The sequence below is a fragment of the Myxine glutinosa genome, chromosome 2 (assembly GCF_964187855.1).
Source record: "Myxine glutinosa chromosome 2, kmMyxGlut1.1, whole genome shotgun sequence".
In the NCBI taxonomy this organism is placed as follows: Eukaryota; Metazoa; Chordata; class Myxini; order Myxiniformes; family Myxinidae; genus Myxine; species Myxine glutinosa.
The window spans coordinates 137,078,348-137,104,795 of record NC_136262.1 but is presented as its reverse complement, the minus strand read 5'-3'; the positions used below and the strand labels follow the sequence as shown (position 1 = coordinate 137,104,795).

General features: G+C 50.5%; 1 protein-coding gene across 2 annotated transcripts in view; it reads right to left on the bottom strand.

Annotated features, from left to right (window-relative positions):
• The window catches only part of GALK2 (galactokinase 2), a 103,694-nt gene that overhangs the window by 53,894 nt on the left and 23,352 nt on the right, over positions 1–26,448 (bottom strand). For both annotated transcript variants that reach the window (XM_068107041.2, XM_068107040.2), the window contains exons 2-3: positions 20,864–20,952; positions 7,840–7,963 (exon numbers count right to left, since the gene is read on the bottom strand). In XM_068107041.2, the coding sequence (XP_067963142.2) occupies positions 7,840–7,925 (86 nt within the window). In that variant the 5' untranslated portion in view covers positions 7,926–7,963; positions 20,864–20,952. The remainder of the gene's footprint in view (positions 1–7,839; positions 7,964–20,863; positions 20,953–26,448) is intronic.

Genomic DNA, 26,448 nt, shown 5'->3' with positions numbered 1-26,448 from the left:
TCTCCACCACTCATCTCTCCCTCCCCTGTCTCCCCCACTCCTCGCCCTTTCCACTCCTCAACCTCCCCCACTCCTTGCCCTCCCCCACTCTCTCGTCTCCACCACTCCCCTGTCTCTAGTATCCCCCTCCTCTCTCCCCCTCCCCTTCTCCCTCTCTCCCCCTCCCCTCTCAACTTCCCCCCCACCCCAACCCTCTGTCTCCCCCATTTCCCTGTCCCTTCCCTCTCTTTCACACTCCTCTTTCCCCCACTCCCTTGTCCCTTCCCCACTCCCACCTCCTTCACTCCTCTCTTCCTCCCCTTAAATCCCACTCCCTCCATCACTCCCCTCCCCTCACCTCTCCACATGCTTTGTCCTTTTTAAACAACTTTAATTTTCTTTTCAGTTTTTTTTTTGCTTTAGTGATTCAGTTGTTAATGAATATTTGACGAGTAAAAAGTCCGTCGGGGTTGGAACAGCTTATTTGACGGTGCAGCCTCGTGAGCGTGACAAAGTCTGAAACCTCAGCCTCGTGTCAGGTGTGCTTATATTGTGGGTGCTGGGCACACACGTTAAACAAAGGTAGGCCACAACGCTTTAGGTTAGGTCGAGCTCTTTATTCGATGCTCACTCGTCAGCACTGCCGTGCTCGGGGCTGCGAGCCCGCGTGTAGAGGCCACGCCTCATCTGGGGCGTGGCCGAGACCCACTGGTGCGCGGAATTATGTCACTGCGCCAGCGAGCCATCGTGTCCGCCACACGCGCCCCCCCAGAATTCCCGCGCACCTGAAGGGTCAGCTTGCGGGGCAACCGGATAACCCGGCCGAAGCGCCCCCTGGCGGCTGGCGGCGTCTGGGGTGCCAGCCATCCCATGCCATCTGGGATGCCTCTGGCGGCATCTGGGATGGGTGCAGGGCAGGGGGGTGGCGTGACGGCGGGGTTGGGCGGTGCAGGGGGTCCGCCCGCCGGGGGGCGGCCCCGACGCGGGGGCAGAGCCGCTGGCGGGGGGTGGTTCAAGTCGAGGTGGGCCGGCTTGAGGCGGTCCACGGAGACGCGGTCAGGAGTACCGCCGATGTCCAGGGTGAAATGCTTCGCCCCGGTCTCCAGCACGCGGAAGGGCCCGTCGTATGGGGGCCGCAGCGGTGTCCGGTGGGCGTCGTGGCGGAGGAACACGTACTCCGCCGTGCGAAGCTCCGGGGCGACGTGCGTTGGCGGGCAATCGTGGTGCGCCGTCGGCACCGGGGCGAACCTCCGGGCGGTCTCCTGCAGGGCGGAGCGCTGCTGCGCCGCGGACCATGGTGCCGTGGAGTCGGGGAGGAACTCGCCCGGCACCCGCAGCAGTTGTCCGAAGACCACCTCCGCCGCGGATGTGCGCAGGTCGTCCTTGGTCGCCGTCCTGAGGCCCAGCAGGACCCAGGGGAGCCTGTCGACCCAGCCGCCGTCGCGGAGGCTGGCACGGAGCGCGGCCTTCATGGCGCGATGGAAGCGCTTGCACAGGCCGTTGGCCTGGGGGTGGTAGGCCGTGGTGCGGTGCAGCTGGACACCGAGCCCCCGCGCTACCGCTCCCCAGAGCTCCGAGGTGAACTGGGGGCCGCGGTCGGACGAGATGTCCGAGGGGGCGCCGAACCGGGCAACCCAAGTGGCGATGAACGCCTGCACGACGTCCGCCGCCGTCGTTGCTGCCAAAGGCACGGCCTCCGGCCACCGGGTGGTGCGGTCCACCATGGTGAGGACGTGGGTGAAACCCCGCGAGGGTGGCAGAGGTCCCACCAAGTCCACGTGAACGTGGTCGAACCGACGTTCGGGCACCGTAAACGGGGCCAACGGGGCCTGGGTGTGGCGGTGAACCTTCGCGCGCTGGCACGCGAGGCACGTCCTGGCCCAATCACGGACGGCCTTCCGGAGGCCATGCCAGACGAAGTTGTCGGCGACCAGCTTCTGGGAGGCCTTCGTGCCCGGGTGGGACAGGCCGTGGATGGCGTCAAAAACCCGGCGCTGCCAGCCAGCGGGCACGATGGGGCGAGGCCGGCCGAGGGAGATGTCGCACAAGAGGGCCGTGCCCGCGCCATCGAACGGCACCTCGGTGATGCGGAGGCCCGTGACGGCGGTCCGAAAAGCCTGGACGGCGGGGTCGGCGGACTGGTCCGCCGCCATCCGGGCATAGTCGATCCCCAGGTGGACCGCGTGGGCGACGGACCGGGAAAGGCAATCCGCCACTGGGTTGTCCTTCCCCGCGACGTGCCGGATGTCCGTCGTGTACTCGGACACGGCCGAGAGGTGACGCTGCTGCCGGGCCGACCACGGCTCGGCGACCTTGGCCATCGCGAAGACCAGGGGCTTGTGGTCGACGAAGGCCGCGAACGGGCGGCCCTCGAGCAGATGGCGGAAGTGCCGGACCGCCAGGTGGAGCCCGAGCAGCTCGCGGTCGAAGGTACTGGACCGCCGTTTGTGCGGGCGGAGCTGCCGGCTAAAAAACGCCAGCGGCTGCCAAGCTCCCTTCACTCATTGCTCGTGCACCGCGCCCACCGCGTAGTCCGATGCGTCGGTGGTGAGGGCGATCGGTGCATCGGGCGCCGGGTGCGCGAGCATGGTGGCGTTAGCCAAGGCGAGCTTCGCGCCTGCGAACGCCGCGTCCATCTGCTCTGTCCAGGCAACGTCGCCTTTGCCCAGCTTCCCCCGGAGGGCCTCGTGCAGGGGGCGCAGGAGCTGGGCGATGCGGGGCAGGAAACGGTGATAAAAGTTCACCATGCCCAGGAACTCCTGGAGCCCCTTGATCGTGCGGGGGCGCGGAAAACCCCTGACCGCCTCCACCTTGGCCGGTAAGGGGATGGCCCCGTGCCTGGTGATGCGGTGCCCCAAAAAGTCGATTTCGGTGACGCCGAACCGGCACTTGGCGGGGTTTATGATCAGGCCATGCCGGCCCAGGCGTTCGAAGAGCGTGCGGAGATGGCGGAGGTGCTCCTCACGGGACGCGCTTGCGACGAGGATGTCGTCCAGGTAGACGTACACGAAGTCCAAGTCGCGCAAGACGCTGTCCATAAGCCGCTGGAACGCCTGGGCCGCATTCTTCAACCCGAAGGGCATCCGCAGAAACTCGAAGAGGCCGAATGGTGTGATGACGGCCGTCTTCGGTATGTCCTCCGGCCTGACGGGGCCCTGGTGGTATCCGCGGATGAGGTCCACCTTGGAGAAGAGGGACATTTTCGCCAAGCGGGCGGAAAAGTCCTGGATGTAAGGGACCGGGTAGCGGTCGGGGGTGGTAGCATCGTTGAGGCGGCGGTAGTCTCCGCACGGCCGCCACCCACCGCCGGGCTTAGGCACAATGTGCAGCGGCGATGCCCATGCGCTGTTGGAGCGCCGGACGATGCCCAGTCGCTCCAGCGTGGCGAACTCCTCCTGCGCCATGGCGAGCTTCGCCGGGTCGAGGCGGCGCGCCCGGGCATAGACCGGTGGCCCGACGGTGGGGATGTGATGCTCCACCCCGTGCTTGATGGCCACCGCCGAGAAGGTGGGCCGCGTGAGGGCCGGGAAACTGGCGAGGAGGCGGGTAAACACGTCCGCTGCCGGAAGCGTGCAGACCAACTTCGCCGGGACCGAACCGCTCAGCAAGCCGCTTGGCGAGCCGCTCGGTGAGCCGCCCAGGGAGCTGCTCAACGAACTGCTCAGCATGCAAGCAAGCGAGCTGAAGGTTTCGGCTTGGACAAGGCGTCTGTGCCTCACGTCCACCAACAGCCCATGCGCACAGAGGAAGTCCGCCCCGAGTAGGCCCATGGGGACACTAGCGGTAACGCACGACCACTGAAAGCGCTGCCCCCCGAACCGCAGCGAGAGACAACACTTCCCGAACGTGCGGATGGGCGTGCCGTTGGCGGCAAGCAAAGCGGGGCCCAGCCCTCAGCTTGCTTGTTGGACGCGGAGTCAGGGAGGACGCTCACCTGCGCTCCTGTGTCGCACAGGAAGCGACGACCCGAGGAGGTGTCTGTTATGAACAGAAGGCTGCCCGTATGGCCGACGCTCATGGCAGGAAGCGAGCGCCGGCCTGGCTGTTTCCCGACCTGCCAAAAGTACAAGGCGGGCGGCAGGACCTGGCCTTGTGGCCGAACCTGGTATGGAAGTGGCACCAGGTCTGGCCCGGTGGTGGTTGTCGCGCCGGTTGTGACGACGGTGGTGGGCGGGGTGTGGCAGCGGCCACGCGCGGATCCGCACAACCTGCGCCGTGTTCGGGAGGATCCGAACGCCATGCCACGTGGCGATCCGAACCACTCATGCCATGCGCGGCGCCGGGATCCACGACGGCCGTGCTATATGCCGGCCGTGCGTCGTGGGCTGCGAAAAACTTGTCCGCCTCCCTGGCCAGGGCGCGCGGTTCCGTAATGGTCGAACCGGCCAGCGCGAGCCGTACCTGTACAGGTATCTGGCGGAGGAAGAGAGCACGGAAAAGGAAATCCGCGCGGCCGTCGCCGAGCAGGGACAGCATGTAATCCATGCGGGCGGGCGGTCGTGTGTCGCCGAGGACGGGAGGTCCAAAAGACGGTCAGCGTGGTCGGCCTCTGTGAGGCCAAACGTGTCGAGGAGAAGTCGCTTGAGCGCCGCGTACTTGCCCTCGTTCGGCGGGTGCCGGAGGAAGGACACGACTCGGGCGGCCGTGCCGGATCCAAGGGCAGCAACCACGTAAAAGTACCTTGTGTCGTCCGTCGTGACGCCCCGGAGCTGGAATTGGGCCTCGGCCTGTAGAAACCAGGTGTCGGCCTGCACTTCCCAGAACTCCGGGAGCTTTATCGCGACAGCGTTGATGGCCATGGCGCGTTCGGGGGACAGCAACGGCTGAACCAGTGGGGGTCACCAGTGTGGGTGCTGGGCACACACGTTAAACAAAGGTAGGCCACAACGCTTTAGGTTAGGTCGAGCTCTTTATTCGATGCTCACTCGTCAGCACTGCCGTGCTCGGGGCTGCGAGCCCGCGTGTATATCCGGAGGCCACGCCTCACCTGGGGCGTGGCCGAGACCCACTGGTGCGCGGAATTATGTCACTGCGCCAACGAGCCATCGTGTCCGCCACAATATCTTATTTATTTATTAGACATCCGACGGATGTAAATGAACACTCGTTTTACTCTGTGCGCACTTCACATCACGTGCATCAAATTTCACCTCTCTGCACATTGTATTTATTGTTATTTAAAAAAAACGCTTCTGTACACCGCCCTTGAGGCTCGGTTTACAAGCCGCCATCTACAATTCCAAGAGAAGAGCCATAATTACTCTTTCATGGAAAATGTTTTATCCTCAAAAATAGACCGCAGTGAACACAGATTAGTGTTAAAAGTTTTGGCCTTTAAAACCCACCCTTATGAAGGAGGACAGACATCTGTACAAACACACACACTGATATTGTGTTTTATACAGTGGATGATAATGATAAATCCATATCTAATGGAGCCAATCGCCGCCCTGAGCTCTAATGTGGATGGGGCACCAAAGGACACCCCCAAATAATTGTTGGTTGTACTGTATATAAATTACAATACAAGGATTCGTGAGAGCACGATGTAGCTTTCACAACCACCTTTTACATTTTAAACTCCGTGCCACTTCCAATGTGTCACGTCAATGTTTACATGTGTCACGTCAATGTTTATATGTGTCACGTCAATGTTTACATGTGTCCCGTCAATGTTTACATGTGTCACGTCAATGTTTACATGTGTCCCGTCAATGTTTACATGTGTCACGTCAATGTTTACATGTGTCACGTCAATGTTTACATGTGTCACGTCAATGCTTACATGTGTCACGTCAATGTTTACATGTGTCACGTCAATGTTTACAAACTATTTCCATCCGGTTTAACATTTTTCGTAATTGTTAATTACCTCCGCACAGTAAATAATCAGTGTTCCTAATTATGGGTCCGCCAGATGCGTAAATCCCTTACCTTACCTTATCGAATTGTTTTTTCAATCTTCCAACAGAAGATGTCACGCAATCTGTAATACGGAGAGGAGATCGATCAGATGTTTCACCGTTCGAGCCCAATTAGCGCCGGCCAGGATCACGTGTCCGGTTAGTTATTGAACTTCCTTGTCCGCCTCTCTTTTCCTTTCGACGTCCTCATTGGAATCCCCACTTTCCTTTAATTTCACACTCTTTATAATGTGTGCGGCCATCCGAGGATAATTGTAATAAAAAACTCTCTTAATTTGTTGTCTCTTTCACGGGTAGAGTTTCCTTAAGCCCGGCCTGCATGTACACACAAGATACACCATGACGTATGACGAGGACAGGCGTGTGAATCTTATCCATAGAAAGTGAAGTTGCCCATAAAATTAACTTTGACGAAACTCTGCACGACTTTGCCACAATTAAAGCAAGGACAGCGATTTCTACATACGAGGTCGATATAAAGCCGAGGTGGCTGAGACTAAATCAACGCCAAAACTACGCCACTGTCTGTCAATCTACCAGACAGGTTGTTATTTCGTGTGCAGCTTGTGTCTGCTGGTTGCATCATTTTCTGGAAGTGCGGCTGGGCCGCTGATGCGGTGCCCCAGTTACCAGTAAGGTGATATACTCACCTTGCTGATCTCGGAAGGATGACAGACTGAGTCTACCCACCTGGATGCATTTCAACAGCACAACGGGTTTTCAAACTCAAGACCCTAAGATCTTAAGCCAGCCACCTTAACGGTGGGCCAACACCAAGCTTTACCAGGCAGGTAAACGAGCGTGGTTCAGTGGTGTGTCGGTGGATAAAAACCACCTTTAGAGGCCATTTTTCCCCACAGAGCAGGGGTTGGTTTTCGGGCACCGTGGTCCCCTTTTTGAAGCAATGTTTTATGGCCAGATGCCCTTCCTGCCGCCAACCCTGGTGTCTTGCGACACACAGGGAATTACCAGTGAACTGGTACTCAATTTGCCGACCTCGGAAGGATGAACAGGCTGAGTCAACCCCCCTGGTGTTAATTCAGTGACTGACCGGGATTCGAACCCAGGATCCTAGGATCCCAAACCGGCACCCTAACCGCTAAGCCAACACCAGGTATAAATGTCCTGTGTGTCGGTGTCGGTGGCTATGAAACAAAATAGACGGTCCTGTTCAATTGACTGGAAACCAATCATGAACCGGAAGTGACGTGTGAAGAAGAGGATTTCTGATTATGCCAGTGCCTGTGGGGCGCTAGTATTTACCTTTGGCCCCAGGAAGCACAAACCCTAACTACGCCACTGCTGACTGGTGCCAGCTTTCGGAGCTTATGGTCCGTGGAACCTCTCTTGCCCATCAAGCAAATTGTCCTTTTCATCTTGAAATTGCCATCTTTATTACCAGCGGTACAGTTTTAACAGGTAAATCGTATCCTTCGGTGACTTGGGCATTCACCTTCTGAGGACTAGTTCGACCCCTCTGCATCTGCTTCACTATTTGTGCGCACCCTCCGAATTTTGAGCAGACCGACGGGGTTTTCGTCTACCTTTCACCCATTTGTGACCTGCTAGGTTTAACCTGCGAATTGCTCGATTTAACCGATTTTCCACGCTGAGAGTCACGAGTTAACATTTACTATAGCTGTGTTACTGTATGTGAAGTTCGTGCTTATTTCATTGGGCAAGTCATATTACTTTATTTATACTATTGCATCTACGGTAGACATATTAGGGACTTCCTGGGGCCTCCTGTCGTTTGTTGGTTTCACTTCTAAAACAATACCAGGGCACTTTGTCTTCATTCTCTTGTGCGGTGACTCCTTCCGGGTTACCAGTGCATCCGCACGCCGGTCTTAACAACATACACATACATATGAAATAACTCCACTCTGTGTGCCATTACAATATGCTCTATGATCTGGTGGGTGAATCAACTTACCAGTACCGTGGGTTGGTGTTGCTCAGGTTTATCTCGGACATGTTATTTGATGCTACTGCAATGAGGATGTCTTGTTGAATGGCCATTGGAAGGACAGAATAGCCACAGTAATCGACATGTTCTCCTGGATAAGGGTCAAGAATAACGGAGTTCCAAGTCAATTTAAATACATCAAAAAGCAGATCCCAGCAGAGCCACGTTTGATCAAACACACAAACTCTATGATGGAAATTCTATGCCTAATGGAGATTATTTACAAATTCAGCTGTCGCTTTGAAGAGACCTTGTCAGGTTTGTCCTGTTTAGCTGTGTTTGCATCACAGGAAATAAAACGCCCAAGGAACAATACAAAAGATGCTTGGCATTCTGCCCTACAAAGCAACTTGTAGTCTTGATGAACTTTTTTTTACGGCTTAGCCCGAAGGACAATGCCATCCGGAACAGCGTTTGTCTGTCCGTCTGTATGTACGTATGTACTGTATGTCCCCTCCAGCGGCATTTTGCGGGTTTATTCCCTTTAAACTTCGTTTTCTCTGCAACTCGTGGTCCGATTGACGCGAGGTTTTCACCATAGGAGCGCCTTATCCTGTATAATATTTTTAGTGATAATTGTGACGTCATAGGCCAAGTGGTATGGGGGAAACACCGAAAAACCTTGCACAACCACTCCATGGAAAAAATTGAGACATGGCTCATTGTAAAGTAATCCCCATGGGGAATAACATATGTTAATGATGATGTCATAGGTGTCTTGATTATGACGTCATAAACCGATAGGTAGAACACTTGATCCGATCAGTATGAAATTCATTGAGCATGATCGAAGGATAAATTGGTCAAGAAAAAAAAAAAGATATCATCGGTCACATGGTTCAGCAGCCACATTTTTACGACGTAGCCTGCAGGGCAACGCTGTTTGGAACAGCGTTTGTCTGTCCATCCGGTGTATGTATGTATGTCCCTCGCAAACATCAACCAATCAAGGCTGAGGATTGGGTCAGATGACAGGGGGACAGCAGATCCAAGCCTGGCTGCACCATTGTCAGACTATCGGGCTTGTTTTATCTGTTCTCAATAAAAGTTAGGGCACACAAACCGTGTGGTCTTCATATATAATCTGGGTTCTCCACAAGTATATTTTGCAGTCACCACAAATTTAATATCCTAAACCCTGAATTTACTTGGGATGTTTTTTTATTTACTATTTTCGGGTCACCACAGCCACTAATAAGATTTGGTAATAGTTCAGGCAGTTTATGCCAAAAATAAAATGTGTTTGTTACATCTGTTCTATATAGTAAGGGAAACATATGAAAATCTGTTAACTAAATTGTTACCAAAAAATTTCTTCACCAATATGTTTGTAAAGGTGTGTAATAACATGTGTTAAAATGTTGAAGGTCAACTCCCGTGGGAAACCCAGAAAAAAAGCTGTTGAATTCGGGTACCGAAAAATTATTTTCGAGAATTTTCATTTTTTTTAATCGGCCCTTAAGTAACTTATGAGGGGTCAAATAAGGGTTTTTCATGATTCTCAGTTGATTGTTAACATTTATATTTCACCACAGACACTCCTTTGTGGAAAAATAATTTCTAAATATATCTCATTTTCTACTTTGCAGGACATGGAGTCCAGCAATATGGATGAAGACGTTACTCCACCTGTGCTCAATTGCTTCATCTGTGCACGCTCGGATACACCAGCTGAAAGGCTCATACAGGCAACTCCAAAGGGATACTCAACTTTATTGAAACAAGCAGAAACTGTCGAAAATGTTACTGTTGTGGAACGTATGAAGGAGGCTCAAACGGAAGGAAAACTGAGGTACCACCAGAAGTGTAAAAATGATCTGTACAACAACCTTGTTGCAACCACCAAGAAGTCAGCTCAAGCATCAAAGGCAGAGAAAGAGTCATCAAAGTTGAAGAGAAGACGCACTACTTGTGAGTTCAGTTCATCAACTGGCTGCAGTTCTAGAAGATCACAGTCAGTTGACCTCCTGTATAAGGATGTATGCATTCTTTGCAACCAACCAGCCCAGCTCTACAAAAATAATCCAGCACAAGCTAGAAAGAAATACAGAGTGCCAGATAATTTGACTGCAGATACACTGAAGGCAAGCTTGCTGAAGACAGCACGGAGTCGCGGGGATGACTGGGGCACTGAAGTCACTGGACGCCTGGAAGGGATCAACGACTTGGTAGCAGAAGAAACACTGTACCATTTGCGATGCAAACTTATGTTTGCGAGAGGTGACAGTTTGTCCAAGACTGATGAGGAAGGAAAAAGGAAGAGAGGACAGAGGAGTATTGATGAGGAGCGAGAGGCAGTTTTTATTGAATTCTGCGAATGGTTAGACTCAGAATTAGAGCATGGGGTAATGAACATGGACCAAGTCCATGAAAAGCTGCAGGAGTTTGATCAGTCACCAGAGAAGAGCCTTTCTTATTCAAAGCATTGGCTAAAGATAAAACTTCTAGAGAAATACGAAGACACCTTGTATTTCACAACACAGGAAAGAAGGGCAGATGTACTCTGTCTCAAAGATGGCACCGACAATATTCTGCGAGTGCATCATGCTAATCTTGACCATGGAGATGAGAAGACTCAGATCATAAAGACGGCACTCAAGTTCATATCCAATGATATTGCCTTGATTGATTTAGGTCCAAAGTCATACCCCACCACACACAGTATGACTGACATCGATAGTCAGCTGACACTTGTTCCTGCAAGCCTTCAGATGTTCTTGAGACCGATTGTCAAGACAGACGAAAGAGTTGCCGTTTGGGGGCAGAATTTTATTAAGGCCTGTCGACCTCGGTCTGGAGTATTGCCACACCAAATGGGGCTTGCCATACAACTTGATCATAGATTTGGGTCAAAATGGATGCTCAACAAGTTCCACCGGCTGGGATACACTGAGTCTTACACGGAGACACAAAACTACAAATACTGCTTCCTTAATAGTAGGAGTGGAGATGATGTTCCAGATACTTCTGGCACTCTTGACACCATTGTGGAGGAAACCGATGAACAGATCAATGATGAGGTTGCGGTTGATGCTGCGCTTGAGGATCAATCAGTGATGACAGCCAAAGTGCCAGCCAGTGAAAGTGAATTGTCAAGTAATGATCAGGTGGTCTTTATGGAGGTTGGGGAAACAAACAATGCAGTCACTCAGTTTGTTGGAGACAATATAGATTTAAACGTTGTCTCTATTCACGGAAACACACCCTTTCACTCAATGGGTTGGATCGAATGGGTTGCAGGAAGAATGGGATCACGTGCATCTCGGCCTGTGGAGTCTGTAATGGCATTACATGCAGAAACTGCAGTCATGATGTTGTTGAGTCTGAAGAAGACATAGACAATGACTGTTGAAACTTCTGACATTGTGAATGAGAAATAACTCTTGAGTATTATATATGTATGTGAAATAAAAGGTACTTTGTGTGTAAATGTAAAAGTGAAAATATAAATGTTAACAATCAACTCAGAATCATGAAAAACCCTTATTTGACCCCTCATAAGTTACTTAAGGGCCGATTTAAAAAAATAAAAATTCTCGAAAATAATTTTTCGGTACCCGAATTCAACAGCATTTTTTCTGGGTTTCCCACGGGAGTTGAACTTCAACATTTTAACACATGTTATTACACACCTTTACAAACATATTGGTGAAGAAATTTTTTGGTAACAATTTAGTTAACAGATTTGTGAAATATCTCATAAAATGCCCTTACTAATATACAGTCACGTGAAAAAGTAAGTACACCCCATGTAAAGTTTTGACTTTTTCAACATATTTCAACATACAGCTATTTGATCTTCATTTCAACAATATTGAGAGATAAAGGTGATATAATATAACAAATATCATGGAACATTTACATTTTGTAGTCCATTGTATAATTTAAATAAACATAAATGCAAATTTCGCATGTGGAAAAAGTAAGTACACCCTTGGCTCTAATAGGTGGTATTGCCCCCCTTTGGCAGAAACAACCTCAAGTAAGCGTTTCTTATAACTGTCTACCAGTCTCTGACATCGACTGGGAAAATTTTTGCCTACTCCTCCATGCAGAATTCTTTCAGCTGTGCGATGTTTGAGGGGTTTCTTGCATGCACAGCTCGTTTCAAATCCCCCCACAACATCTCGATGGGATTTAGATCCGGGCTTTGACTTGGCCATTCCAGAACCCTCCATTTCTTTCTTTTCAGCCATTTCTTGGTGGATTTACTGGTATGTTTAGGGTCATTGTCATGTTGCAAGGTCCACCTTCGGTTGAGCTTCAACTTTCCGACAGATGGCCTCACATTATCCTCAAGCACCCTCTGGTACAATGAAGAATTCATAGTGGATTCTATGATGGTGAGCTGCCCAGGCCCTGATGCAGCAAAGCTGCTAGTCAGGGCCCTTAGGGATATTTTGGTTCAAATTCTTCCAAAAGCAACAAATTTGGCGCAGATGTTGCCCATGCCATACTCTTTCGATTTTTGACGGGCGCCAAGGGCAGTATGATCCGGGGACCATACCGGTCCATCCCGCCATGTCACCTGACCTATGACGTCATAATTAGGATATGCATCCAATCACATGGCGTACTATAAGTGGTCAAAGTTCAAAATGAATCGATCGAAATGTGAAGGCAGGGATCCATTTTAAAGGTTTTCATAAAATCCAACATGGCCGCCAGGTCACTTGACCTATGCCGTCATATTTATGACATGTATACAATCATGTATACATGAACCCTGATCATGATCGCACAAAAATTAAACACAAGGATATGGCATACAGTTCATAAAACATCAAAATCCGTACCTTTGTAATTAGACTGATGAACTGCATATGCCTGAAAATTAGGAAATAGACATGTAAATATTTCCTCTAATTGTCAAAAATAAGGTCAGAGTTCGATTACCCAACCCAGAAACATAAAATGGTGAACCTCGCGTAAATCTTGACAAAAAACTCAAAAACCGACATGTTTGACTAAGAAATGACCTTTAAGATGTCCTTGAGGGTTGACCTTGACCTCGAATCATCAAAATAACATCATAATTGGATTCCTCGACCTCGAAAACCCCTGAAAAGTGCTATCATACATGATTCCAACCCTTTTGGTTATTTAATTGATTTTCCTCTAATCTGGGTGGCGGCCATTTAGTATTTCGCCAATATGGGACCCCGAGGGGGGAGGGGGGAGCGCCCGTCTTGGCGCCCGTCAAAAATCGAAAGAGTATGGCATGGGCAACATCTGGGCCAAATTTGGTGCTTTTGGAAGAATTTGAACCAAACGGCCCCAAAATATCCCTAAGGGCCCTGACTATGCCCCCAAACCATAATATTCCCACCACCATGCTTTACAGTCAGTATCAGGTTCTTGTGGTCAAATGCTGTCTTTGGTTTTTGCCAAACATGCCTTCTGGTACAGTGGCCAAATAGCTCTACCTTTGACTCATCTGTCCAGAGCACATTGTTCCAGAAGTGCTGGTCTTTGCCAAGGTGTTCATTGGCAAACTTTAGTCTTGCCCTGATGTTCTTTCTGGACAGCAAAGGTTTCCTCCTGGCACACCTTAGTCAGGTTCACTATGTTAACAAATATAATTTCGTTCAAAATTTTGGTAGATTAGCAAAACTATACATTTTTGGAATATTCAGAGCATGAGGAATCCAAAAATTAATGTTTACATTTGCGTAGACACCTTTGCGAAAATGACACTCAGGACAGTGATGAAGATAGTCAGGTTCACTATGTTAACAAATATAATTTCTTTCAAAATTTTGGGATTAGCAAACCTGTACATTTTCGGAATCTCCAGAGCATGGAGAATCTGAAAATCAATGTTGGCATTTGCACAGACACCTGCATGGCCGCCATTTTGGATTTTGAAAATGGCCGCCATAAAATACATATTTTGCGCGATCTCGGCTTCTAGTCAACCTAGAGACTTAATTAAATATGCTAATCCTATGTTTTCTGGGTCAAGGAATCCAATAAAGGCCTCAAAATAGTGCTCAGGATTATAGAAAAGCAACAAACAAAGGTAATTGAAAACCATTGTCTTTATATTTGTGATATAACTGTATTACATAATACATGATATTGCAAGTCCTTTGAAGTTATAGGTTGTTATAGGAAGTTATAGGTAGTATCAGATTGAACTATAAGTCCTATACACAGGATCTACGAGGTCTATACCGTTCAGGAATATGCTTTTACAGATCTTCATCACTGTCCTGAGTGTCATTTTCGCAAAGGTGTCTACGCAAATGTAAACATTAATTTTTGGATTCCTCATGCTCTGAATATTCCAAAAATGTATAGTTTTGCTAATCTACCAAAATTTTTGAACGAAAAAACATCGTGAACCTGACTACCTCCAATGTAGATCAAATTTGTGCAGCCTGATTCTAATGGTAGACTCGTGCACTTTGACATCAACAGTGGCAAGAGCTACCTGTCGGTCCCGTGATGACATTCTGGGGTTCTTAGAGACTTCTTTCAGCATCTTGCGGTCTGCTCTCGGGTTGAGCTTGCTGGGGCGGCCTGGCCTGAACAAGTTGGCAGTTGTTTGGAATCTTCTCCACTTGTAGGTGATCTTCCGGACAGTCGAATGATTGATTTCAAATTTTTGGAGATCTTTTTAAATCCCTTCCCAGACTCGTAGGCATCTATAACCATCTTTCTGAAGGCCTCAGAGAGCTCTTTTGATCTAGGCATGGTGACGCCGCACACTTCAACAACAAAGAGCAAACCAAACTAAATGTCTGAGGTTTAAATAAGGCAGGTTCCTCCAAGATCATCTCTAACGATGTTCTAATCATTTGCACCTGAGCTGGTGCACCTGATTCTAATTTTAGGTATTTGAAGTAGTGATAAATGTCGGGGTGTACTTACTTTTTCCACATGCGAAATTTGCATTTATGTTTGTTTAAATTATACAATGGACTACAAAATGTAAATGTTTCATGATATTTGTTATATTATATCACCTTTATCTATCAATATTGTTGAAATGAGGATCAAATAGCTGTACATTGAAATATGTTGAAAAAGTCAACACTTTACATGGGGTGTACTTACTTTTTCACGTGACTGTAAGTATGCAAAAAAGGTCAGAGTTTATGGAGGTAATCTCAAGTAGACAAGTAAGTCTTCATATGACCAGAGGTCATATAATACATCATTGCTGAGGATATCAGAACTTTTCTATTCTGTTGGTCCAGCAATGACCCAGAACCTCAAACAAAAGGACAGGGTAGTTTCATTGGACAACTCTCACGCCTTTGATAATTTCTCTGTTGTTGTTTATTCCAGCACAAAACTGTCTGTCTGTGTTGGTGGCATCTCGCACGTGACTGCGTTGCTTCTTGTATGACTGGATGTGACAACGCATGGCTTCGCTGACGGGATTAATCAAACTCGTGTGCCCGTTGGTCCATTGGATCTAATTTTCATCGGTCTTCATGGCCTTGTAGCACACCTGCCTGCTGTAGTGCTGTCGTGCTTGAGCCTTTCACCAAGCCCCGATATGCTTGGAGCAAGGCGCTATTATACGGATCGTTATTATCCGTGGCGGATTATAGCGGAGCAAATGGGTCATTTGCTCCCGGCTCCAGGTCTTGACCGGCCCAAAACAAATTCACTGAATACAATGTTTTTTGTCCCTCTTTTCAATTTGATCCCCAATGTCGTCAACATGCTGTGTCCCATCTTCCTTTCGCTGATGTAGTGGCGAACTGTAGTGGCGAACGATCATTCAGCATCCTCAAGCAGGTCGAAAACTATCTGCGTTCAACCATGGGACAACAAACAAATGGGAAACCTCTTACTTCTCAGCATTGAACACTGAATGCTGGACTCGATGCCAATGGAAGAAATTATATCTGAATTTGCGCCATTGAAAGCTTGCCGCGGTAAACTTCTGGAATTTATTTTTCCTACGACCCGTAAAATCTGCTTATTTCAATTGAATTACATATTTGAACACTGTGGGACACAAATCACCATTTTAGAACTTTCAAAACCCTTTAGTACTTGGACCCTTTAGTACAAAAAAACCCTTTTGTACTTTAGTACTCAAAAACCGTTTAGCAGTACTTGGACAAAACATTACGGTAAAGCGCGGCGTTACGCGCGCTGCTTGTGAGCAAGGAGGAAGCGGACAAGCGGTAACATATGAACGTCTTTATTGTAAGACTACACTGTAACACTGAACTCCTCCGGGCTGGTCGCCCGGTGTATATCATGAGGCCACGCCTACCCCTCGGGCGTGGCCACCGCCCACTTGGTGCGTGGAATGATGTCACCACGCCAGTGGGCTTTTGTGTCCGCCACACGCGCCCCCCCAGAATTCCCGCGCACCTGGAGGGCCAGTTTGTGGGGCAGACGAATGACCCGGCCGAAGCGCCCCCTGGCGATCAGCGGCGTCCGGGGTGCAGGGATACCAGGTGGGATGCCCCTGGCTGCCCCTGGGATGGGTGCAGGACCGGGGGGCGCCGTGGCGGCGGGGCTGGGCGGTGCCGGGGGTCCGCCCGCAGGAGGGCGGCCCCGACGTGGGGGTCGGGCCACTGGCGGTGGATGGTCCACATCGAGGTGGGCCGGCTTGAGGCGGTCTACCGAAACGCGGTCAGGAGTACCGCCGATGTCCAGGGTGAAGTGCTTCGCCCCGGTCTCCAGCACGCGGAAAGGCCCGTCGTACGGGGGCCGCAGTGGTGTCCGATGGGCATCGTGGCGGACGAAGACGTACTCCGCCGTGCGAAGCTCCGGGGCGACGTGCGTCGGTGGGTGCCCGTGGCATGCCGTTGGCACCGGGGCGAACCTCTGGGCGGTCTCTTGCAGAGCGGAGCGCTGCTGTGCCGCGGACCATGGTGCCGTGGAGTCGGGGAGGAACTCGCCCGGCACCCGCAGCGGTTGCCCGAAGACCAACTCCGCCGCGGATGCGCGCAGGTCCTCCTTGGGCGCCGTCCGGAGGCCCAGCAGGACCCAGGGGAGCCTGTCGACCCAGCCGCCGTCGCGGAGGGTGGCCCGGAGCGCGGCCTTCAATGAGCGGTGAAATCGCTCACACAGGCCGTTAGCCTGGGGGTGGTAGGCCGTGGTTCGGTGCAGCCGGACCCCGAGCCCCTGCGCAACCACCCCCCAGAGCTCCGAGGTGAACTGGGGGCCGCGGTCGGATGAGATGTCTGAGGGGGCGCCGAACCGGGCGACCCAGGTGGCGATGAAAGCCTGCGCGACATCGGCCGCCGTTGTCGACGCCAAGGGCACGGCCTCCGGCCACCGGGTGGTGCGGTCCACCATGGTGAGGACGTGGGTGAAACCCCGCGAGGGGGGCAGAGGTCCCACCAGGTCCACGTGGACGTGGTCAAACCGGCGTTCCGGCACCGTGAACGGGGCCAACGGGGCCTGGGTGTGCCGGTGCACCTTGGCGCGCTGGCACGCGAGGCATGTCCTGGCCCAGCCGCGGACGGCCTTCCGGAGGCCATGCCAGACGAACTTGTCGGCGATCAGCCTTTGGGAGGCCCTCGCGCCCGGGTGGGACAGGCCGTGGATGGCGTCAAACACCTGGCGCTGCCAGCCCGCGGGCACAATGGGGCGAGGACGCCCGAGGGAGACGTCGCACAAGAGGGCCGCGCCCGCGCCGTCGAACGGCACCTCGGTGACGCGGAGGCCCGTGACGGCGGTCCGCAAGGCCTGGACGTCGGGGTCAGCGGCCTGGTCCGCTGCCATCCGGGCATAGTCGATGCCGAGGTGGACTGCGTGGGCGACGGCCCGGGAAAGGCAATCCGCCACCGGGTTGTCCTTCCCCGCGACGTGCTGGATGTCCGTCGTGTACTCGGACACGGCCGAGAGGTGACGCTGCTGCCGGGCCGACCACGGCTCGGTGACCTTGCCCATCGCGAAGATCAGCGGCTTGTGGTCGACGAAGGCAGTGAACGCCCGGCCCTCGAGCAGATGGCGGAAGTGCCTGACCGCCAAGTGAAGTCCGAGCAACTCGCGGTCGAAGGTACTGTAACGGCGTTCGGGCGGGCGAAGCTGCCGGCTAAAGAACGCCAGCGGTTGCCAAGCTCCACGCACCCATTGCTCGTGCACCGCGCCCACCGCATAGTCCGAGGCATCGGTGGTGAGGGCGATCGGTGCATCGGGCGCCGGGTGCGCGAGCATGGTGGCGTTAGCCAAGGCGAGCTTCGCGCCCGTGAACGCCGTGTCCATCTGCTCGGTCCAGGTAACGTCGCCTTTGCCCGGCTTACCTCGGAGAGCTTCGTGCAGGGGGCGCAGGAGCTGGGCGATACGGGGCAGGAACCGATGGTAAAAGTTCACCATGCCCAGGAACTCCTGCAGCCCTCTGATCGTGCGGGGGCGCGGAAACCCCTTCACCGCCTCCACCTTGGCCGGCAGGGGGACGGCTCCGTGCCTGGTGACACGGTGCCCCAGAAAATCGATTGTGGCGGCGCCGAACCGGCACTTTGCGGGGTTCACAATCAGGCCATGCTGGCCCAGGCGTTCGAAGAGCGTGCGGAGGTGGCGTAGGTGCTCTTCGCGGGAAGCGCTGGCGACGAGGATATCGTCCAGGTAGACGTAGACAAAATCCAAGTCGCGCAGGACGCTGTCCATCAGTCGCTGGAACGCCTGAGCCGCATTCTTCAGACCGAAGGGCATGCGCAGGAACTCGAAGAGTCCGAATGGCGTGATGACCGCCGTCTTCGGGACGTCCTCCGGCCTGACGGGGACCTGATGGTAGCCGCGTATGAGGTCCACCTTCGAGAAGAAGGACCTGCCCGCCAAACGGGCGGAAAAGTCCTGAATGTGGGGGACGGGGTAGCGGTCGGGAGTCGTGGCGTCATTGAGACGGCGATAGTCCCCGCACGGTCGCCATCCCCCGCCGGGCTTCGGCACGATGTGCAGCGGCGACGCCCAAGCGCTCTCTGAGCGCCGAACGATGCCGAGTCGCTCCAGGGTAGCGAACTCCGCTTTTGCCACCGCCAGCTTCGTCGGCTCGAGGCGGCGTGCCCGGGCGTAGACCGGTGGCCCGACGGTGGGGATGTGATGGGCCACCCCGTGCTTGACGGCCCCCGCCGAGAAGGTGGGCCGTGTGAGGGCCGGGAAGCCGGCGAGGAGGCGGGTGAATGCGTCCGCTGCCGGAAGCGTACAGACCAACGTGGCCGGAACCGAATCGTTCGGCAAGCCGCTTGGCAAGCCGCTCGTTGAGCTGGGCAACGCACATGCGAGCGAGCTGAACGTCTCGGCCTGGACAAGCCGTCTGCGCTTGACGTCGACCAGGAGCCCATTAGCGCACAGGAAGTCCGCGCCAAGCAGTGCCATGGGCACGTCGGCGGTGACGAACGTCCATCGGAAAACCTGCCCTCCAAACCGCAGAGAGAGGCAGCGTTTTCCGTACGTACGGATGGGCGTCCCGTTCGCGGCAAGCAGCGCGGGGCCCCCACCCGCGGCGTGCTTGTCTGACGTGCCGGCGGGAATGACACTCACCTGTGCTCCCGTGTCGCACAGGTAACGGCGCCCGGAGAAGGTGTCCGTTATGAACAGCAGGCTGCTCGAACGGCCGGCGCTCATCGCCACAATTGAGCGCCGGCCCGGGCGTTTCCCGACCCGTTGAAGGAGCACGGCGGATGACACCGCCGAGCTTCGTGGCCGAACTTGGCGTGGAACCAGCACCAGGTGGTGGAGCTGGAGGAGCGCGGCTGGCTCCGCCAGGCCGGTGGAGTCGACGGGTTTCCCCGCGGTGGCGGTTTTCGCCGCGGCGGTGGGCGGGGCGTGGCGGCGTTCACGAGGTGCGTATCAGCATGCTGCTGAAACTCAGCGTGCTGTAGAAGATGATGCTGTGGAACAGCAGCGTCGAAGGCCGTGACGGCCACGCCAACGCTCGCCCGCGTGTCCGAAGCGGCGAAGTACTTGTCCGCCTCGGCCGCCAATGCTCGGGGTTCCGTTAGCCCGGTCCCGGCCAACGCGAGGCGAACCTGCGCTGGAAGTTGGCGACGGAAAAGCGCCCGGAATAGCGAACCGGGGGCTTCGTCGCCCAACAGTGACAGCATATGGTCCATTCGGACCGACGGGCACGTCTCACCGAGCTCGGGGAGATCCAGGAGGCGGTCGGCCCGTGCGTCGTCCGTGAGGCTGAACGTGGCTAGGAGTAGCCGCTTGAGTGCCTCGTACTTGTGGCCGTCCGGTGGGTGGCGAAGGACGGACACAACTCGAGCGGCCGTGCCGGGCCCGAGGGAGGCGACGACATGGCAGTAGCGCAGGTCGTCGTTGGTGAGGCGCCGAAGCTGAAATTGGGCTTCGGCTTGAACGAACCAGACCTCGGCCTGGGCCTCCCAAAATTCGGGAAGTTTAATCGCCATTGACTTGTCGTTGGCCATTGCAATGGCGTCGTGTTCGGAAGGATCGCTACGGCAGATCCAACGTCGAGGTCACCAGTAAAGCGCGGCGTTACGCGCGCTGCTTGTGAGCAAGGAGGAAGCGGACAAGCGGTAACATATGAACGTCTTTATTGTAAGACTACACTGTAACACTGAACTCCTCCGGGCTGGTCGCCCGGTGTATATCATGAGGCCACGCCTACCCCTCGGGCGTGGCCACCGCCCACTTGGTGCGTGGAATGATGTCACCACGCCAGTGGGCTTTTGTGTCCGCCACAACGGCATTTTAAGTCATCACGACCAATCAAACGTGCTGCTATTAGGCCCTGTCCTTGTTTACTAAAACAGTGCGGGGTAGTGTGTTCTATGAACTCTCTGGTTGATGCAGTTGCTGCTGTTGTTACTGTTGTTGCAGTCGCTGTTTCCATCGTTGTTGTTAAGCAGCAGTAACAAACCAATGATGTTTAATGATCATCTACAGTACACTAACATCAAAGCATACACCTCAAACGGATCAGTCCAACAAAATGATAAATTAGTCAAGTGAAACAAAGTCACCACATCTCTGCACAACTCAATGGAGCTTAGTCAATCTGTATTGAAGAAGAAATCAAGAATAATGTTTACGAATACTATACCAATGAGGTTGACACGTCCAGGTGCACGTGCATAGAACTGGGGAGTAGAACCAAACTTGGTTTTGAAGTGGTCTTCAATTCTAGCCAATCTGAGGTTATTGGGGTAAACATTCATGATCATTGGTATGTTATTATGAGCCAGGACTTGGACTCAAGTTATTACAAACGAAATAAAAAAAGAAATTGCACAGTATTTGGTCGTTGCTTTGAAAGGTCATATGCCAACATTTTATCCTTCGACAATTCAGGAACATCAGGTAAAATTTCAAAGAAGGCTGTGTTGGCCCATTGTGCCTGTGCAATATCCACATCAAAGAAACTCTACATACTGAAGGTACTTTCGTACAACTATCGGGAAGCCTCTAAGGGGTGGTTGTACACCCCAACATAAGTTGAGGGCCAAATCTTCCCCATTCTTCCCTGCTGCCTTCCCTCTCCCCAGCGTCATGGTCAGAGTGCCGATCGGTCCCCATGGGCTAACTCGAACTCTGCCGTGGCCCCAACTTCGTGAAGGCGGGAGGGAGTACACCATCTTGGATGTGGGGGATCTCTGGGTCGCACCTGGGAGATCAAGCGGCTGCCTCCGTGCTGCGAGTTTGTTCAAGAGAACCGTCCGGGGCTATACCACAACAAAAACAACTTTCGTACAGATTACACATTTAACTCTAAGCAGTCTAAGGTTTGGGAAGGGTACTGGTATATAATGGCCAACTATTTATCTATCTATATTATAAAATAAATAGCACTGCAAAGCAGGCGTAACCCCTCAGCCCATGCATGGTGGAAACCAATTTCAAGATGGCTGCCGTGGCGGCCATATTGAAAATCGCAGCACGCCCATTTTTGAAAGGAACCTTCCTCTACTCAACCCCAATACACACGGCAAAAATGGATTTAATCGGACAAGCCGTTCTGCTCGAAATTGACGGAAACCAAAAGTTGACGGACGCCCGCCCGGACGACGCACGTGACGACAATACCCCTTAGCCCAAGGCTGAGGGGTGAAAAGGAGTGTGTGTATCCGGCCGTCCGGCCGTCCATCCCAAAATTAGTCCCTCAGTTTTGGGGCTAGACCCACCAAATCTTCTGTGGAATATTTTGGGGTTCCCGGTGGGTGTCGTAAGATACCTGATACCATTGATACCGTAATATACCGTAATTGATACCGATACCGTAATTGATTGATACCTGATACCGTAAGATACCATTTTTTAAAATGAATGACGTGTACCTGTTGCGTGTACCTGGAGGTAGCACCCTGGCCTATCCTGAGAAATGTGTATTCACATAATTGGAGCTCTCAGATTTTCACCAATTTTTGGTAGAGATCTTATGTGAAGGAATACTTCCTTGGTAGATAACAGGTACTGCTATTAAGGCCAAACACATTTGGGAGACAATTGTAATTACATATGTAAGTTACAGATGAGTATTGGGGAGGTCATACAGGAATTTATTGAAATAAGATACTATGCCATGTGGCAAGGCAATTAACTGGACCCAAACACAAAATTGTACCTGTTTGATGAAACAAAACTTAGATCTGTATATATATGGGTGAATTTACAGGTAAATGGATTTGGTGACCCTTTCAAGTGGTGAACTAACATCACGTCCTTTCCCTCCCCCCCCCCCCCCTTCCATTTCCTGTCCCCTCTACCCCAATCCTAAACCCCATCCTGCCATCATCCTCCCCACCAAGTCAGGTTATATTACAGATTGTGAGGCATGTATAGAAGTGTGTTGTTGAATAGGATTGTTGATTGTATGGGATTGGATGGGATTGTGGATCCCATATTCCATTGGATCCCATATTGATTTAGCATATCACCTCATTATGTGGTCTTGCTGTGTTTTTGTGTGTGTGGGTATGTGTTTTTGCACCCCTCTTTCCCCCCCCTCCTCCAACCATGGCCCCAATACTGCTAAAATAATTTGTGAAATGGTACGACACAGTTTACATCGTTAGATAATATACAGATGAGTGTATGGCTTGCACAGAAGTTTGAGAGGGACAATAGTATCCACCATGAAATCTCTCACAGCCTTGTAAGGGAGAATAAGTGCAGCCAATAATACACAGTTATTTTTAGAAAAATACAATGAGTGTCGTATTTCGCATAGTATTAATACCCCTAAGGGAGCCCCGCCCCACCCCCCCAGCCTCATCCCTCCCTTGGCATTCTGCCACTTCTCCTCCTCCCTTCCCCACCCTTCATCATTAATGATCAGTGGTCTTGTTCATTCTCAAAGTTTGTTGAAATGACTGATTATGGTATGACTGATTATGGTAATGCATTACAAATTACAATTTACAATTTTTTTACAATTATAATTTATAATTGCCAATTTACAATAATGGTAAATTTTCATTTACAATTTATAATTACAATGATTTACAATGAAAATGGTTTTACAATCATGAAAATTGCTATGATTGTCAGGCATGTCATCATTGGGTTTTGATGTAAATCGATTGCATGGACTTTAAGGATAGCTTTACAGCCCTGCAGGATTAATGATGTATTACAAGTTACAAAGTTTGTTGGAAGGTTGCACTTTCAGTGTGATTGGATTACATTGGTCAATATTATGAATTAATTGCCATTCATTGGTACGGCATTTCAGGAATCTTACAACATTTTAATTATCAAGCACTTTGGGTACCCAATGAACTGGTTCATATCTGTCTGATCAATTTGGTTGATTGTCTCACAAATGAAGGGTTGAATTGCCTTCAGTGGTTGGTAAACTTGCATTTGTGACCAGACAGGATTGAAAGATATGTCAGATATGATCCAGAGGCAGAACGGTTATTTGTCAATTGACGGAAGGTATGGGTCGAAAGTGACGTCCATGATCAAATACCTCCGCCAGCGGACGGAACAGTTTTGGCAACATTGGGAAAAGGCTTAGGTATAGAGTTATCAGACTGATAAATGTGACTTTTGATATTATCATTTATGATATTTTATTATGTATTATTATTAGAATTTTATTGATTAATATTGATAAATTGATTGAAATTGCATAATTGAATTGAATATGGTCGACCTTGGGTTTGTTTGGGTTTGTTGTTTATTTTTGTGGATATATATTTTTGTGTATTTTGTATATATTTTCACGACAAATTCCAGTTAACATCCTGCAAAATTTGCTCGTTTTTCTGGCCGAGTCGAAATTGCATTGAGTTCCTATGGCATGCGCCATTAAAAGCGCCGTGTAATGGTTGAGCTCCCTTTATTTCGTTTTGGTCACGCGAATGAACAGACAAAATGATGAATGCTGCGGCTGGAGCAGTAGAAGCGATTTTTCTTTCAATTGTTTAATGATTAGTCGATATTGTTATGACTTATTGTCAATAGGTATACTAAGTGGTCAGGAGGTAGCCTTTTGCTATGTACAGTTTATTTTATTGTTTATTATACCACATAGCTGTGGTGATAAAGGAAATGTTTGTTTTTCAAATAGATGATTATGATATGACCATGGTTATAAAATCATGATGATTATTATGAATGATATCATAGGGTTCCAATGCAGAATGATTGCACGAACTTGGAAAAGAACTTTCAAGCCCTATGGGATAAATTGGGTATTACAAGCGATGGAGTTTCAAAATTTAGCATGATTGAAGGAATTTGACAGTCCCATTTCAGGACTTTTACGAAAATTATATTGCCAAGAGATTTGGGTACTATTAAAAGAAAAATGATGAGATATTTTTCCCAAAGAACTTTAATATCTGCCATCCATTTTGGCGATCTCACGAATGAAGGATGAGTTGCCTTTAGTGGTTGCAAAGGAAATTTGTGGAGACCAGGCAAAATGGAAAAATAGGTCAGATATGACCCTAGGACAGAACAGTGATTCGTCAATTGACATGAGGTATGAACCAGAGGTGACGACCGATGAGCTTCGATCTCAGTCAATAGATGGACCTGTCCTGACATCATTGGGGAAAGGGCTTATGCAAGGAGTCATCCAAAATGATTAATTTGATTTATTGATGAATATTGATAAATTAATTGAAATTGAATAATTGAATTGAACTGAATAAATTTAATTGAATAAATTTAACTGAATAAATTGAACTGAATAAATTGAATTGAATATATTGATTGTTTGATTGATAAAAATTGCGGTCTCAAGAAAGAAGCTTTGAGACATTTGCGAAACATCAATGTGCAGACAACCTTGGACGATGAACGAGGTGGTGAGTCTGGTAGTTATTTGTTATATTATATGTGGTTATTTTTGTTTGACCCCCCCCCCTCAACAGGACTTACTGATCCAGACTCATCTGCAACACTGATCAGTGAGATTGGGGTGTGGGAAAAGCCACAGGTAGTACCTGTACCTGTACCTGCCGAAAGACCAGAACAGAGTGCAGCGATTGGTTCTAGTCAACAGAGGACAGGTGAAAGAAGTGACCCATTTGAGGTAACTACCCAAGAGGGTGCAATTGGGGCACAGGAACCGACTCAAAGTGGACAAACGATGCAACCAGCTGCTATACCTTTATCATGCTCTCCATTTCACCATACAAGGAGTAAGGGTCGTGTGATAAATGCCAATCAATCTAACGATCAATGTGATTGGCTAATGAATGATCAAAAGTTGACTCTCTCACAAGGAGGGTTTGAACAATGTGGTGTTATGAATTTTCCTCAGCGGCAATTTCCAGGGGCAAATCAGCAACACCCAGATCTGATGTATAGACCATGGCAGGTACATCAATTGAAGGCATTGCAGAGTAGTATGCCATCAATCAAAACAGATCCACTTCAATTTGCGGAAGAACTGCGGTTAATTGTGGAAACTCAGTTGCCCACTGCAAGAGACATGGAAATACTTTTGAAGTGGTTAATTCCTCATACCACCACGTTGAGGAACTTAATGCGTGAGGCCAACTGGGTAAATATGGAAGATGGACAGGTAGACATGCCCACGGAGGCTAGAATGGCACAGATCAATAAATTGATAGAGGCCATGCAAAAATTGCCACCACTGACGGATTGGAACAAAGTGGTTACATGCAAGCAGAAAACAGGCGAAGATGCTAGCGATTATTTGGACAGATTGCGAGATGTTTTCCGACTATATTCAGGAATAGACCGGGCACAAATTGAAAATGCCTTAAAACCCCTTTTTATTAATGGTCTGTTGCCCAAATTGAAGAATGAAGTGGAAAGACAGTGTATTGCTTGGGAAGGCAAGCCAATTCAAGAAATATTGAATTACGCTTTGCATCATCAGCGGATTCAAGACAGAAATAGTGCTGTAAATGCCGAGAAATTGATGCAACTACAGACTCAAGCCCTGATGACTACGAATCAACGCAATAGGTTTTCTGGGCAACAACGCAACAATGCAGTCGGAGATAACCAGAGGTTGCGGTGGCAACTCAGGGATCTGGAGAGGCAGCCCAGCGATACAAGTGAACAGGTGGACAAACCAGCCAATGACAGACATCGATGTTTTAATTGTGGAAATATTGGACATTGGAAAAGAAGATGTCCGTACGTCAACAAAACACGATTTCGCAAGGGAGAACCAAGATTAAGGGTACCAGTGCTTACAGG